This window comes from Medicago sativa, chromosome 8 (assembly GCF_051527215.1).
Source record: "Medicago sativa cultivar Bolivia chromosome 8, Bolivia_mono, whole genome shotgun sequence".
Classification (NCBI taxonomy): domain Eukaryota; kingdom Viridiplantae; phylum Streptophyta; class Magnoliopsida; order Fabales; family Fabaceae; genus Medicago; species Medicago sativa.
This window is the reverse complement of record NC_140756.1, coordinates 32,448,186-32,462,192: the sequence shown is the minus strand read 5'-3', so window position 1 is coordinate 32,462,192 and position 14,007 is coordinate 32,448,186. Positions and strand designations below refer to the sequence as shown.

The 14,007-nt window shown below is 32.9% G+C and overlaps 2 protein-coding genes and 2 long non-coding RNA genes across 4 annotated transcripts; 2 read left to right on the top strand and 2 right to left on the bottom strand.

Moving 5' to 3' along the window:
• The first annotated feature begins 1,583 nt into the window (after positions 1 to 1,583).
• LOC146898515 (cysteine-rich receptor-like protein kinase 10) lies at positions 1,584 to 5,084 on the top strand. The gene is made up of 7 exons (XM_085735901.1): positions 1,584 to 2,519; positions 2,743 to 2,868; positions 2,960 to 3,132; positions 3,279 to 3,489; positions 3,809 to 4,046; positions 4,136 to 4,286; positions 4,604 to 5,084. Exons 1-7 carry the CDS (start codon positions 1,709 to 1,711, stop codon positions 4,910 to 4,912), a joined length of 2,019 nt encoding a protein of 672 aa, XP_085592027.1. The 5' UTR covers positions 1,584 to 1,708; the 3' UTR covers positions 4,913 to 5,084.
• A 189-nt stretch (positions 5,085 to 5,273) lies between these two features.
• Positions 5,274 to 7,153, bottom strand: LOC146898514 (uncharacterized). Its single transcript, XR_015022956.1, has 2 exons — positions 6,109 to 7,153; positions 5,274 to 5,650 (listed from the first exon to the last, which is right to left on the bottom strand). It is a non-coding gene; the product is annotated as an uncharacterized LOC146898514 (long non-coding RNA).
• Positions 7,154 to 8,744: 1,591 nt separating this feature from the next.
• Positions 8,745 to 12,792, bottom strand: LOC146898513 (uncharacterized). Its single transcript, XR_015022955.1, has 4 exons — positions 12,652 to 12,792; positions 12,092 to 12,183; positions 11,812 to 11,988; positions 8,745 to 11,697 (listed from the first exon to the last, which is right to left on the bottom strand). It is a non-coding gene; the product is annotated as an uncharacterized LOC146898513 (long non-coding RNA).
• LOC146898512 (cysteine-rich receptor-like protein kinase 10) lies at positions 9,014 to 13,643 on the top strand. The gene is made up of 7 exons (XM_085735899.1): positions 9,014 to 9,821; positions 11,601 to 11,723; positions 11,827 to 11,999; positions 12,082 to 12,292; positions 12,575 to 12,812; positions 12,897 to 13,047; positions 13,174 to 13,643. Exons 1-7 carry the CDS (start codon positions 9,014 to 9,016, stop codon positions 13,471 to 13,473), a joined length of 2,004 nt encoding a protein of 667 aa, XP_085592025.1. The 3' UTR covers positions 13,474 to 13,643.
• The last annotated feature ends 364 nt before the right edge of the window (positions 13,644 to 14,007 follow it).

Genomic DNA, 14,007 nt, shown 5'->3' with positions numbered 1-14,007 from the left:
CACACACAAAAGAAGTTTTGAAAGTATTTATTTTAATTTAAAAAACATGTTATCGTATACATTTCAGCAGGGTCGTTCTTATAAATTTAGAGGCTCAGCTCTAATATTTAAAATAGGCCCCTAATAAAATCAAATATTTTTTTTTCATAGAACAATATTTTATTTAATTGAAAATAACATCCGTAAGCGTAAAAAAGAGTCATGTAACTAACAAAAAAGATTCATATTTTAATCAATAATATAAAAATCCAACTTCAAACGAATATCTTTATCAACATTTTAGTTTGTTATTTTTCTTAGTTAGTATCTCTCAAAAAAAAAATCTTAGTTAGTAGAGAAGGAAAAAAAATGTTTATGATGGCTTTTTTAGAGAAATAATTTTTTTTTTTTTTTTAGAAAATTTAGAGAAATAATTATAATGTTTGTTGTTAGAACTTTTTATTTTATACAACAAGTGTAAACAAAAAATTACAAGAACTACTCTGACAAAAATAAGAAGGAAAAAAAAAAAGTTAGTGTTTTTATTAAAAATATATTAATTATTTAAAAGAAAAAATAATCAAAATAGAAAAGCTGGAAGTTGGGTATTGAACCCAAGACCTTTGAGGTTCTAGTAAAAAAAGAACGATGGTTGCATTTTTGACATTCAAGGAAACACATGTAAAAGACTAAAAAACCCCACCGATAGTTAACTGCTGCCGGTTTTCTAGTTATGAGCCAGCGGTAGTTAACTATCGCTGGGGGTATTTTAGTATTTTACTTGTATTTTTAGGAAGATTTTGATGTTAAAACAACAATTGTCACTAAAGCCACTTTTTATTTCTATATTCTACTTTTGGTTCATTATATATCAAAAAAATTATTTTTGGCCTCCAAATTTTGGAGGCCCAGCTCCATAGAGTTGTTTGGACCCTCCAAAGAACGGCCCTGCATTTCAGATACGACAACTATATTCGTGGATACATATCGAGATTACGTGCCTAGGATACATGCATGAAATTAGTGGAGATGTGCACGGATGATAGTGGGTTGGTTCATACTATTGACTATAAATGAAGCCTCCCACAAGTGAACGGTGGAATTAAACCCTTCAAATTAATCAGTCTTTAACCCGAATACTGAATTTTAAAAATAAAATAAAAATATTCGTATCTCCAACTTTAAAACTAATTATGATTAAGGTCATACAATTTATATAATCCAACAATTATGATTGATTTATAGTGTAAAAAAACTTTATAAATCCATTTTTAGTATTAAGATATCATTTTAAAATTCATTAACTTTTTTTTAAGGGGAAAATTAATTAACTTTGTAAAGTTCCTACACACTAAATTAACGAGTTCATAGCTAATTTATTTACCTAGTGGCAAGGAGACGAAGCTTCACACGAAATCTGTGCATGACTCATCTCCACAGACTTGTTTGTTCAACCCACATGTTTTGGCTTATTTCAACTGAAACACAATAGTTCAAAATTGACCAAACTTGCAATCTTTGATTGAAATAATTTATCAATACGTAGTTGACTAATATAGTAATATCTGAATTTTCTATATATGGGATGCTTTGAATATATGCAGAAGTAGAAAATTCACATAATAAAATACAATAATTGACTAATAAACAGTGTTTGGTACCAAGTGTTTTTCAACAGCACATAATCCAGAACACACAACACAATGCAGTTAAAAGAAAAAACTCAACCATGAACACGTCACAAATGAACATGACTTGTACTACAAAGTTTCTAAGCTTCATTCTACTTCATATTTTTCTCTTCACCTTAACAAATGCACAATCACCATATTACATGGTAAATTTTTGTCAGAATTCAACAGAAAAAACAAACAAAGCATCATACCGATCCAACGTTAGAAACCTTCTTCAATGGATAGAAACCGATTCTGCAACAGGCTCAGTATCTAACCACATAGCCATAAACAGCAACAAATCAAACAACAATGATAATGATGGTGATGTTGTGTATGGTTTCTACGATTGTCGTGGTGACATAACAGGAAGTTTCTGTCAATTTTGTATCAACGCTGCTGTTAGAGATATCGCTCAACGTTGTCCATATGGCGTCTCGGCTATGATATGGTATGACATATGTGTCATCGGTTATTCTGACCACAATACGTCAGGAAAAGTTTCTGTAACCCCGTCATGGAATTTAACCGGAACCAAAAACACGAAGGCCTCAACCGAACTTGAGAAAGCAGTAGATGACATGAGGAATTTGATAGGAAAAGTGACTACAGAAGCTAATTCCAATTGGGCAGTGGGAGAGTTCGATTGGAATGACACCGAGAAAAGGTATGGTTGGGTGCAGTGTAATACTGACCTTACTAAAGACGGGTGCAGATATTGTTTGGAAACTATGTTGGATAAAGTTCCTCAGTGCTGTGGAACAAAGGTAAAATGGGCAGTGGTGTCTCCTAGTTGTGGAATGGAAATTGATGATAACAAGTTCTACAACCTGCAAACTGAATCGCCTCCTTCGTTGCCAAATCCAGGTAAATATCATTTCTTGAATTTTAACTCCTTTAGAGGGATTGAATTGAAAATTGAAAATTATGTTAATCAATTTTTGTATAATTGCTGAATTATAAGCCTTTCACTCTCTTTTCTAATTTGTATCTGATGCATTGGAAAAACAAAGAATCTCTAATATGAAAAGGATTCGACCTAAAAATTGAGAAACGAAATGCAACATTTTCATGTATGATAGTGTTGCAGGCAAGCAGGACCGGGCGAGTAATACCAAAACCTTGATCATCATCTTAGTATGTGTACTGGTGGCAGTAGCTCTACTAAGTTGTTCTGTCTACTACTACAACTGGAGAAAGAACAGGTTAAGTAAAGGTAACATACATGTTGAAAGTTCTATATGCTCATTTCGCAAAATTACCTATGATAAAAAGTCACTATTTAGACTTACTAGCTTCCTTACCAGGGGGTTTGCCGTTGAGGACCATTACTCCTAAATCTTTCCGTGATCATGTTCAAGAAGAGGATTCGTTTAATGGAGACCTTCCTACAATCCCTTTAACTGTAATTCAACAAAGCACCGATAACTTTTCAGAGTCATTTAAATTAGGAGAAGGTGGATTTGGCCCTGTTTACAAGGTATGAATTAATTGGATCTAGAACTCAAGAAATGCGGGAGCTTTAGTGCACCGGGTTGCCCTTTTTTTTGAACTCAAGAAATGCATTTATAGTTTTGCCGTATAAGTTTGACATGTTCCTATTCTGTTTTCGTTCAATTTTATTAGGGTACTTTACCAGATGGGACCGAAATTGCAGCTAAAAGGCTTTCAGAAACATCAGGCCAAGGTTTAGAGGAGTTTAAGAATGAAGTAATTTTCATAGCTAAACTACAACATAGAAACCTTGTGAGACTCTTGGGTTGCTGCTTTGAAGAAAATGAAAAGATATTGGTATATGAGTATATGCCAAATTCAAGCCTTAACTTTCACCTTTTCAGTATGTTTAGACAAACCTTCCCATTTTCTTTCATCTTTATATTCCTTTACTTGCTCCGATTTAGTTCTAATGAATAAAATTTCTGGTACGTACATTACTAAAGGTTGTAAGGGGTAAAAAGGGACTTGGAGTAAGGAACAAAAACAAAAATTGAAGCAGTATAAAAAATAATCGTACCTGGACACATTTTGCATTGTGGAATATAATTTGGTATATCATTTCTCGTCATTTTTCGTGTTAAAAAGTGAATGATAGTCTCCACTCTCTGTTGATGTTATTATCATCAATAACATGAAAACAATGTTCCTCAACTTGGCAGATGAAGAAAAACATAAGCATCTAGATTGGAAACTACGACTAAGCATTATCAAAGGAATCGCAAGAGGACTTCTATACCTTCATGAGGATTCTCCACTTAGAGTAATCCACAGAGATCTGAAAGCGAGCAATGTTCTTCTGGATGATGAAATGAATCCAAAAATATCAGATTTTGGATTAGCAAGGACATTTGAAAAAGATCAATGTCATACAAAGACAAAGAGAGTTATTGGCACCTAGTACGGGTTATTGAAAAATCTTTTGAAGCAAATATATTAGAAAACTTTACATGATTCACAACTGACATTGTTCTATTGATTTTATATAGTGGATACATGGCTCCAGAATACGCTATGGCTGGGTTATTTTCAGTGAAATCCGATGTTTTCAGCTTTGGAGTTCTTGTGTTAGAAATAATTTATGGAAAAAGAAATGGCGACTTCTTTCTTTCAGAACATATGCAAAGTCTTCTACTATATGTAAGTTTTCCATATCACATCTCATCAACAAATTGATACTTGATGGAGAAAGAAATGCTCAAGTATTCCAAGCCAAAAATAGTTTTATACTTTTATGAAATCACTAACATTGCCTTTAAATGAGAGACTGTTGGATACAAAATATTTATAATGTATAAACAAACTTTCCTACCTTATTATTGTTTAGAAAAATATACGAGTATCAAGTCTGAAATTTCAAATCACTTGATCATAAGGGGCTCTAATAGCATATTATTTTTACATTATCTGACAAAATGTTTCAACTCATGTTTCTAAATATCCATATTTGTTTGCAGACTTGGAAACTCTGGTGTGAAGGAAAAAGTTTAGAATTAATCGATCCCTTCCACAAAAAAACGTATGTTGAGAGTGAAGTCATGAAGTGTATTCACATAGGTTTATTGTGCGTACAAGAAGATGCAGCAGATCGGCCAACGATGTCCACCGTTGTTCGCATGCTAGGGAGTGACACAGTAGACCTTCCAAAACCCACACATCCAGCATTTTCAGTTGGCAGAAAGTCCAAGAATGAAGATCAAAGTTCAAAAAATTCTAAGGATAATTCTGTTGATGAAGAAACCCTAACTATTCTTTCACCTAGATAGTTGACATTATCGTTCACTTTGTGATTATCCAAAGGATATCTTCATATTGACCACTAAAATAGTTGAGTTTATGATTATCCAATTCCAACATGTCTTAATTTTGGATTGCTATTAGTAGATTTAGTTCATGTTTGTATTTTTATTCAAAAAAATTCATGTTTGAATCCTTTAATTATTCGTTCATTCCTATTTTGTTTAAAGTTAAATAGAATCAGAAGTCACTAAAATCCTATGGAATTAAGATGTAACCCATAGAGGAAGCCATTCAATTCACTTCATGTATGTGAAATCTATCAATATCAACAATGCGTATAATTGTCATAGTCCTTAGTCCTTACAAGCAAACAAGTAAACCAAAATATTAACGAATACAGTTTTGAAACGATCTCATTTCTCATGATTGATAGGTGTATTACAATAGCCTGAGAAGAATTGAGGAAAAATAAAAAGTAGTTCCACATAAGGAACGAAACAAACAGTGTTTTCCAATCAGATGCTATAAATCAAAACTGCATGGTATTAAAAGACCAATTGCCAAAGGCTAAAAACAAAGTATAAAACCTACAAAAACAGACATCAAACTAAAATTTCAAAAAAGAAGGTTAACTTAATCTTAAATCTTAAAGAAAACACAGAAGAAAGCACCTGGTTAAACCATGGCATCTGTGACGATTAAAATTAAACAAGCTTCTCTTTATGCAGTACCCCGGAACATGGAAACCACACTGGCCTTGTGACCTGAGATAGATAAAACAAACAATTAGATAACATATAGTGAGGTCTATACATACAAACATCAAACGTCAAGCGTGAGATAAACACAGTCCAAAGCTAAAACTGCACAGAAACATGAGAAGTAGCATTTGATTTCTGTAAAGTCAAAGGCAGAAAGAGCAGGGTTATTAATCTTGATTCGATATTTAAAAAATCAAACAACTATGCATATTCATAGTTTATTTTAGTAGTTTCCAAGTTCCATTTAAAATTGAGTCATATCTAACAACAATGAAATTCTGAGTATCTAAATCCACTTTACTTTCCATGGGGTCACTGATAAGGCATTCTCATCACGCATAACAAAATCCAAACTAGATCGGTGAATTAGTCCTACGTCGTTTTGAAATATGCTAAGCAACCATGTCGTTGTTTTACCAATAAAACGAAAAAATGAAAGGCAGGGAAAGTAAATTGAATACCTATGATCCTGAGTTGAATCCTGAGAACAAGCTTGTGAGGCCCAAATACATGTAAGTAACCTTAAACACAGACATAGACACAGACACACACATAAATATAATTAAACAAAAACAATAATACAATTTGCATTTTTGTGCACATGTAAATTAAAAGCAAAGTCAATTTGTTTGCATGAGTTCCTGAAATTATCAATGGTGTCTTCCCACTAAGCTCGCGGGATGATCAAAATCTGGCTACTGGACACAATGTAGCAGTTTCTGCATCCTGGGATGGAATTGGAAGAAACACTTCTACCTATAACATTGGTCCCTTACTATAAGCTCCTTTTGCCATTTTCATATATATTATAAAAATAAATAGTGTATTTAATGTGCTTATTTTGTGTATGAATGTTCCTAAAATTTCATTTTGTAAATAAATATGTTCAATTAACAGTAATGTGAAAATAATCAAATAATTTAAAAAAAAACATTTAGAGACAATTGTTTTTCCAAAAGAGAGTTATATTTAAGGGAGACAGTAACATTTGGAAAGCAAACTAAGAGGGTTCACACTTCACATCTCGTCAAAAAGAAAAAGAGAAAAATACTTTCACATTTCAATATAATATTCAGTATAACCTAAACTTCCTCTCCCTAGTATTGGGGCTTTTGGTGTGCTCTAAAGGTACACTTATTGTTACCATCCCATTGAAGCTATGTTAAAACTGTTCATTGCTTCCATAAGGTTTACTTTTAGCAATCTAGATTCTAAATCCATAATCATCATCATAATCAAAAAACTTGGAAGCCATTTTCACCAACTATAATACAAATTTTGTTGGTAGCATTTTCTAATGACAAACTTTAACACACACTTTCATTTGTTGGTTAAAATTCACGAGGGTTCCACCAAATAATGTGCGTCCCAAATATATTTTGTGGGATTGACACAAATTTTAACCAATAAAAGAAAGTGTATTGCTACCATTATTCTAGTTTCTAAAGCATATGAAATTCGTAAATTTAGTATATGAAAATTCGTCGGTTTAATCTCTAACATCTTAATAGCAAAAATTAAATTGAAAGATTTTATATGTTCTATAGATTTTTTTATTTGAAAAAACCAAAATTATATATTTAAAGACTATTGTAGAACAAGACGTGCACATAATAGAAAGATAGAAGTACAAGCTACAATGCAAGAAAATGAAAGAAAAAATTTCAGAATGGATATTATGAATGAGATGAGAAACTGTTCTAGCAGAACACGTGGAGACTATATACAAAATTATACTTCTTCCGACCTTAATGATAAGTCTCCTTTACGAAATAAATTTCTGCGGGTATGTTTGGATTGAGGGTTTAAAGGAGAAGGGATTGGAGGATTCAATTTTATTTTTAAAATTACAAACAACGTAAAATGTTTTTTTTAAAAATAAATTAAGTGTTTTTAAAGTATTATATGATCATTTATCATGTTGTTATAAATTTTTATATTTTTTGACTTTTACAATTGATTTTTGTTTTAAATTTATTGTCAAATCCATTATTACTCAAATATATCTCAACATAAATCATTTTCCATTCGACTCACTTTTTATACAATCATTTTCCATTCAACTCACTTTTATACAAAATCAATTCAACTCACCCCATAACCAAAAATACAAAAAAAACGTGTTTGACTTTTTTTTTGAGTGTTTGACTTTCTCTATCTACTCAATTCACCATCAATCCACGTGTTATGGTTTGTTTCAAATAAAAATGAATACTTTCTGGGTCTATTTTTTTCTACCATGATGTTAGTACAAAGTTTTTACCGCCGTTCAACAATGATTAATCTCCGTCGATAAACCTATTGAGCAAAAGAGGTGGGTTCTCCCTTTCTAATCGATTTTTTCCAAACGCATGAGCCATAAATCAAAGCCTTAACCACAAGCTCAAGGAGCCCAAGTCCCTCGGTCTCATTTTAAATATCACTTTTGCATTTTCTTTTCCTTCAAAAAAAAAAAATTGTTATTTTATAATATCAAGTAGAACATTTATTATTATTTTTCATTAATATATCCTAATTTATTAAATTTCACTCCACTTAACTATTCTACTAACTATATTAATGGTGTTTTGGTAAAAGAACCTAACTAATAATTTTTTTAAGAACTAAAATGAGGGAGGGAGTAGTCCTGATGCACAAACATCTAAAATGAGGCATGTTCTTGTGTCTTATATGCGTCAATGTACAAAGTTCGTAGATAAGCGTTTGACCATTTTTACAAATATCTTAAAAAATAAAGTAATTATTTTTTTTTTGTTTCAACACATCTTAGATAGTTTGAGATGGAAGAAGCATAATGTTTTTTCAAAGACGTAAGCACAACTATTACATATATGGAAGATGTGAGCAATATAAATGACCAAGTCAAAGTTGAGAAAATCCATGATGTATTGAATCAACTAACATATTTGTGATATCTAGAAGTCTACTCCTTGAGAATACTAACATATGAAGAGAATCTGTGTGTAACAATTCTCAATTTCAACATTTCATAGATAATGTTTATTATATGTATTGGCATCAATGTCATATATTTTTGAACTAACGGTATCCATATTGGTCTCAAGTGCTTCATATGCTAAGTCAATATTGAAGGTTCTTTGACTAACTTACAGTCTTAGATTTAGATAGAAATAATATACTATCAATCAGTAATAGACTAGTATATCCTCATATCTGAATTTTCCACACATGTGAGGCATTAAATATATACAAAGTAGAAAACCATTCACATAAAAAATTACAAGAAAAAGACTAATCAATCTCTCAATAGCATGTGATACACTATACATAACACTATACACAAACTGTTGAACTAACTTGTTCTCTAAAATTCATGGGAATGGTTAAAGGAAACAATTAACAGCAATGAAAACTTCACAACACAACATGACTTGTACTACAAGGTTTCTAAGCTTCATTCTCCTTAATGTCTTCTTCTTCATGATGCTAACGAATGCGCAATCACCATCTTACCTGTACAGTATTTGCCAGAATTCAACTGAAAAAACAGTCAACGCTTCATACCAATCGAACGTTAACAACTTTCTGTCATGGACAACATCGGATTCTGCCAAAGGAACTGTAACTAACCACAACACCATCGGTAGCAACAACAGCAATTATAATGATACGGTTTATGGTTTCTATGATTGTCTAGGCCAGAACACAAGAAGTTTAAGTTTCTGTCAATTTTGCATCAACACTGCTGTTAGAGAAATTGCAAAATATTGTCCTAACAGTGTCTCGGCTATTATATGGTATGATGTATGCATCCTGGGTTACATTAACGAGAATCCCTCAGGAAGAGTTTTTCTAACACCATCATGGAATGTAACCGGATCCAAAAACGTTAAGGACTCAACAGAACTTGGGAAAGCTGAAAATAGCATGACAAGTTTGATACGCAAACTGACTACAGAAACGAGTCTCAATTGGGCAACTGATGAGTTCAATTGGAGTGACACTGACAAAAGGTATGGTAGGGTGAAGTGTAATACTGAGCTTAGTAAGGATAACTGCAGACAGTGTTTGGAGGCTATGTTGGATAGAGTTCCTCAGTGTTGTGGAACAAAGGTTGGATGGGTTGTTGTGTGTCCTAGTTGTGGGATGACGTTTGATGATTATAATTTCTACGAACAACAAACAGGATCTCCATCTCCTTTGCCAAATCCAGGTAATATTAATTGTTTGTTTGTTAATTTGGATGGCTTTCAAGATTGTGAATTGCAGAATCATGTAGTGATTGCAGAGATTAGTCACAAAATATGATTACCTTGATTTTTTGAGACTTGTTTGATGATTGCAATGAAGACTTGCTTTATAAACCTTATCTCTTGATTGCAGAAATCTCAACAAAGATTTTTGAGGTCTATGCAATCACGATGAACTTCTCTTGTGATTTAGTTGCTCTTCTCATTTCTTGAAACTCCCAAAAAAATAAATTTTTCATGATACACTTCCAATACTGATAGAATTGTTTCCAGAGATGTCACTGGAAATTTCAAATAGTATTATGGAGAGAAATATCGACAGATAGACTGTGTTGGATAGGATTGTCGACAGAAACAGAGATTTGCTCATCAATCCTATTGATAGGACACGAACGTCCAATAAGATTTATGACCCAATCATTGGGCCCAACCCACACAAGCATGATTTTTAGAAGGGAGCAGAAGCTGATGGAAGCTTAGTGGCATGAGCCACAATCTTAGGAAAGATAATTAATTAGTTCCTTGAGGCACACTTTTAGGAGAATAACTAATTATTGACTTGAGCCACAATTGTAGGAAATTATGTTTAGTTTATAATAAGGGATTAATGAGAGAGTGTAGAACCAAAGTAATTTCTAACGATCCTTGTTAGGAGACTCAAACTCTCTGGTAGAAGCCCTAGGCTCTCTGGTTTTTTACAATAAGTACTCTATTTCATCCCATAATTCCCACGTATTTATCATTGATAAAAAAATCTGTCCACAGAAATAGACCTTCCATGGACAAAGCACAGTGTTCTTGGCTTTTTGCAGTTTTGCAAACTCCATTAACATAGATTCACAGAGTCACGTTTAATCTCGACAATGACGTCAATGGATTCTCCATCAACGGAATTTCCTTCTTGCAGAAACCTTTAAAGCATTACCTTGTTCTTTGGAACATGAAGAAACCTTTGAAGGATGGCCCTCTTGCAGTTTGCAAATTCCGTTAACAAAGATTCATGAAGTTCCTCCAAAGCTTGATTCTAGAACTTTTCAAGTCTCTCAAGTCGCATTTTCAACTAATTGAGATGTTTAGACATCTTAGGATCTTCACTAGCTCCTCTTGATAATCTAGCATGTCAGACCAATGATATAAATGTGGGAATCAGTCGATGAGAAAGAGCATTTGTTATGAAAAAATAGCTATTACACAAACAAGATAAACCATAGCCTAGGGCTCCTACCAGAGAGTTGGACTATCCTAACAACGATCAATAGAAAATACTCAAAGAAGCTACCCTCTCTCATTGTCTCCTAAAATTTTGGCTCAAGCCATTAAATGATTATTCTCCTAAAAGTGTGGTTCAGGAAACTAATTTATCATATTTCCTAAGACAGTGGCTCAAGCCACTAAGTTTCCCTCAGCTTCTACTCCCCTTCTAGAAATCATGCTGGCGTTGTTTGCGCCAAATGATTGGATCGTCAAAAGATTCTGTTTAATGTTTTATGTCATTATTATTCAAGAGATCATGCAGGAAGCACAAGGGAAAGTATAATATTTGAGCATCAAGAAAAATGTAAAAACACATTTTAAACAAACAATGAACTTGCAAAATATGTTAATAATTATTTAATAGTAAGTCTCCACTCTGTTTTTCTAGTTGATGCATTGGGAAGTTAGAATCTCTAGTATTTGAAATGAATTCAGTCTATAAATTAAGAAAGAAAAATGCAACATTTTCATAGATGATAGTGTTGCAGGCAAGCAGGACCGAGCAAGTAATAAGAAAACCTTGATCATCATCTTAGTATGTGTACTGGTGGCTGTAGCTCTACTGAGTTGCTATGGCTACTATTACTGGAAAAAGAAAGGATTAAGTGAAGGTAAATATAACAAGTTACATAATGTTGAGAATTCTATAAGCCCATTTCACAAAATTATCTATGATAAAATGTCATTATTTTGACTTACTAGCTTCCTTTCTAGGTGGTTTGCTGTTGAGAACCGTTACGCCTATGTCTTTCCGTGATCATGTTCAAAGAGACGATTCATTGAATGGAGACCTTCCTATAATTCCTTTAACTGTAATTCAACAGGCCACGGATAACTTTTCAGAGTCATCTAAATTAGGAGAAGGTGGATTTGGCCCTGTTTACAAGGTATGAATAAATTGTATCCCGAAGTCAATCAATGAAGTTATAGTTTTGATTTTTAACTTTGAGAGATTCATCTGTTTACCAGGGTACTTTACCAGATGGCACAGAAGTTGCTGTCAAAAGGCTTGCAGAGATGTCTGGTCAAGGTTCAGAGGAGTTCGAGAATGAAGCCATCTTCATCGCCAATCTGCAACACAGAAACCTCGTGAAACTCTTGGGCTGCTGCATGGAGGAAAATGAAAAAATACTAGTATATGAATACTTGCAAAATTCAAGCCTTGACTTTCACCTTTTCGGTATGTTTTGACAGAACATGTGAATCACATATGCCGTAATGATTTTATTCTTTTACTTGCTCCAATTTAGTTCTGTTCTAATTATTAAAGTAGAATTATCATATCCAGTAATTAAATGAAAAATCATTACTGGGCATATTATGCATTTTGGAGCATAATTAAAAGATCATATCCAGTGATTATTCCTCTAAAACAACTATGAAGATAAAAATGAATGATAGTCTCCATCCATTGCTATTGTTATTATCAATAACATGAATACAATGTTCCTCAACTTGACAGATAAGGAAAAGCATAAGCACATAGATTGGAGATTACGACTAAGCATTATCAATGGAATTGCAAAAGGACTACTATACCTTCATGAGGATTCTCGACTTAGAGTAATCCACAGAGATCTGAAAGCCAGCAATGTTCTTCTAGATGATGAAATGAACCCAAAAATATCAGATTTTGGATTAGCAAGGAGATTTGAAAAAGATCAATGCCCGACAAAAACAGAAAGAGTTTTTGGCACCTAGTAAGCATTATTGGCAACTTTTTCAAAGCAAATATTATAAAGTTTCACATGATTCACAACTGACAGTGTCTTAATTTTATACAGCGGATACATGGCTCCAGAATATGCCATGGCTGGCTTATTTTCAGTGAAATCTGATGTTTTCAGCTTTGGAGTTCTTGTATTAGAAATTATTTACGGCAAAAGAAATGGTGAATTCTTTCTTTCAGAACATATGCAAAGTCTCCTATTATATGTGAGTTTTCTTTATCACATCTCATGAACATATTGATAGTAAATGCTATGAAGACGCTAATGCATTTTTACCTTATCTGACAAAATATTTCAACTCAAGTGTCTAAATATCCATATTTTTATGCAGACTTGGAAACTCTGGTGCGAAGGAAAAAGTTTAGAATTAATCGATCCCTTCCACAAAAAAACGTATGTTGAGAGCAAAGTCACGAAGTGTATTCACGTTGGTTTATTGTGCGTACAAGAAGATGCAGCAGATCGACCAACGATGTCCACCGTTGTTCGCATGCTAGGGAGTGACACAGTAGACCTTCCAAAACCCACACAACCAGCATTTTCAGTTGGCAGAAAGTCCAAGCAAAGTTCAAAAAATTCTAAGGATAATTCTGTTGACGAAAAAACCATAACAATTGTTTCACCTAGATAGTTGACATTGTCGTTCATTTTGTGCCATATTCGAAAAATATGTTTGAACTCCTTTAGAAAAAGTTTGAAACCAAAAAAGAAACAACCATTTTAAAGGTCCAAAGGATATATTCATATTGACTACAAACAAACTTGAGGTTATGATTATCCAATTCCAGTACATCTTAATTTGGATTGCTATTTGTAGATTTAATTCATGTTTGTATCCTTTAATTATTTTTTCATTCGTATTTTGATTAAAGTTAAGTAGAATCAGAAGTCACTAAAATCCTATGGAATTAACATGTAACCCATAAATGAAGCCATTCAATTCACTTCATATATGTCAAATCTATCAATATCAACAAAGCCTCTAATCTTCATGTCCTTCGAAGCAACAAGTAAACTAAAATATTAACGAACACAGTTTTTGAAACAATTTCATTTCTCATGATTGGTAGGTGTGCTAAAACAGCATGAGAAGAGTTGAGGAAAAATAAAAAGTAGTTCCACACAAGGAAATAAACAGACATTTTTTTCAGTGTAGAGGGAGAGA